Source organism: Sarcophilus harrisii, chromosome 6 (assembly GCF_902635505.1).
Source record: "Sarcophilus harrisii chromosome 6, mSarHar1.11, whole genome shotgun sequence".
Classification (NCBI taxonomy): Eukaryota; Metazoa; Chordata; class Mammalia; order Dasyuromorphia; family Dasyuridae; genus Sarcophilus; species Sarcophilus harrisii.
Window position 1 is genome coordinate 252,426,322 of NC_045431.1, and position 2,486 is coordinate 252,428,807.

The 2,486-nt window shown below is 34.6% G+C and overlaps 1 protein-coding gene across 1 annotated transcript; it reads right to left on the reverse strand.

Moving 5' to 3' along the window:
- Window positions 1–655: 655 nt before the first annotated feature.
- On the reverse strand, window positions 656–1,627 carry LOC100914073 (olfactory receptor 5L2-like). The gene has a single exon (XM_003773819.1). The coding sequence runs from the start codon at window positions 1,625–1,627 to the stop codon at window positions 656–658; it is 972 nt and encodes a 323-aa protein (XP_003773867.1).
- Between the last annotated feature and the right edge of the window lie 859 nt (window positions 1,628–2,486).

Sequence of the window (2,486 nt, forward strand, 5' to 3'; positions counted from 1 at the left end):
ATGAACATTCAATAAATTTGCAGATTTTTAGTTTTTTTGACCAAACGTGAACACAATAGAAAATTTAACATATAAGAGCCAACAGAGAAGATTAATTTGAAAGAACCATTATACACACATACACACATGCAGCTCTATGTATGTGTATATATAGATATATGCATATGTGTGTCAGTCTGTGGGTAGTTGTTAATGTAGATGTATGTGTATGAATGTGTGTGTGTGTGTGTGTGTGTGTGTGTGTGTGTGTAAATATATCTAGTGCTTAGCTGTATCCCATTTGGGAGGAAGGGAATGAAGGGAGAAAAAAGAAAAAAAATTAAAAATGCTCAGCAGGGAACAAAAAAAGCCTTATTGGCTGGAAGCCAAACTAACCAATTAGCCCCATTTTAAAGATGAGGAATACTAGATCAGAGATGTTAAGTAACTTGCTCAGTCACAAAGTAAATAAAAAATACAAATAAGATTTAGAAATGAGAGTTTATGAAAAAGAGTCTGACATTTTATCAAACATTCCACATTGATTTCTTTTTCTTATACTTTGAAACAAATATAATTCAACACCCACACCAAAAAGTACCTTACTATGAGACTTCACATGGAAAAGTTCAGTAGCTAATAGTCTAAAAGAGCCCATGCATATTGGTATAATTTCTCAATCTCCTCTTCCTTCCCCCAATTTGGAACAGTGAAACACCATTTCAGAACCTATTACTTTCCTGAGAGCATTTTTTACATCTTTGTTTCTCAAACTGTAGATGAGAGGGTTTAACATTGGTATCACCACAGTATAAAATACAGTAGCAACTTTGTCTGAATCTAGGATATTTCCAGATCTTGGTCTGCAATAAATGAAAAGGATTGTGCCATGGAAAACCACAATGGCAGTGAGGTGAGAGGCACAGGTGGAGAAGGCTTTGCACCGACCCTCAGAAGAGCGGATTCTCAGAATGGTGATGAGGATAAATATGTAAGATGTGAGGATGATAATGATGGTGCTGATCTCATTGAAACTGGCCACTATGAAAAGCAGCAGTTCATTGATGGAGACATCTGAGCAAGACAGAGACAAAAGTGGGGGCAGATCACAGAAAAAGTGATTAATGATGTTGGATTTATAAGAAGATATCTGAAGAGCTAAACATGTGTGAATCAGAGAACTAACTGTACCACAAATATATGAGCCACACACCAACTGGATGCAAAGCTTCTGGGACATAGCAACCATATACAACAGTGGGTTACAAATGGCTACAAAGCGATCATAGGCCATCACTGCCAGCAATACAACTTCAGTGACCACACATGTGCAGAACAAATAGAATTGTACAATACAACCTAGAAAAGAGATGATCTGATCTTCCGTTGATATAATGACCAGCATTTTGGGTACAATGATGGTGGAATAGCAGAGATCAACAAAGGACATGTGACTGAGGAAAAAATACATAGGGGTATGAAGGCGGGGGCTGATCTTGATCAGGATAATCATTCCAAAATTCCCCAAAAAAGTGATGGCATAAATCACTAGGAATATCAGGAAGAGGAAAATTTGCAGTTCTGGATGATCAGAAAATCCTAAGAGGATAAATTCGGTAAATGCAGTGCAATTTTTCTTCTCTTCCATTATTTTATTCTGTTCAAGGACAAATAAAGCATAAATAAAAAATCCTTTCTTCATCTGGTGTAAGAATAAATTTTAACCATATCCTAGAAAAAATATTAGAATCAAAGTTAATACACATTTTATAGGAGAGAGACATTATATGACTTCATGTATATTTATTATTTTGATGTCATTATTTTAAATATCATAGGAATATCAGCAAATTTATATACACCATCCAAATCAAGGAAACCCATGATATGTTTTGCATATTGTATAGATCAGCATATCATACAGATAAAGACAAAATCAAAAACAAAGATAACACTATGACCATGCATATTCCTTAAATCTATACCTATAAATGTCTGTGTATAACTATATATTTTTGTGGCTTGCATATTGGTAATCAAAACAAATGCATATACTCTTAGTCTGCAAGAATTACACATATAATACACCTTAGTTCAAACTAGTATCATATATAAAACCTAGCCTATATAGTTGGTGCCAATCCCAAAGAATAAAAGAATGCAATTCCTCTCTGTTTCTATTTCCTGTCTCTGTCTTTCTGTACTTCTCTTTCTCCCTCTTCTCTTTTCCTCTCCCTCTTTCCTTCTTCCTCCCTTCATCTCTTTCTTTCTCTCTCTCTCCATATACATATATGTATATGTAGATATATAATTGTGTGTATGTAAATACTAGCTTGCTATCTGTTAGCTGTTATTATGGGTGGATGGGTATACTCCATTATACATGGTATTACTGTGGTATCATTCTCTTCAAAGCTCATGTTTCTTTAAAATTATGTTTCCTTTTATGTGTTGGAACTGCAAAATCAAGGAGAGGTAATGACTGAAAAAATATTTTTCTTTGGGGA

What these genes read in the sequence shown, in the direction of transcription:
- LOC100914073 (XM_003773819.1), bottom strand. Translation starts at nt 1,627, where the DNA reads ATGGAAGAGAAGAAAAATTGCACTGCATTTACCGAATTTATCCTCTTA.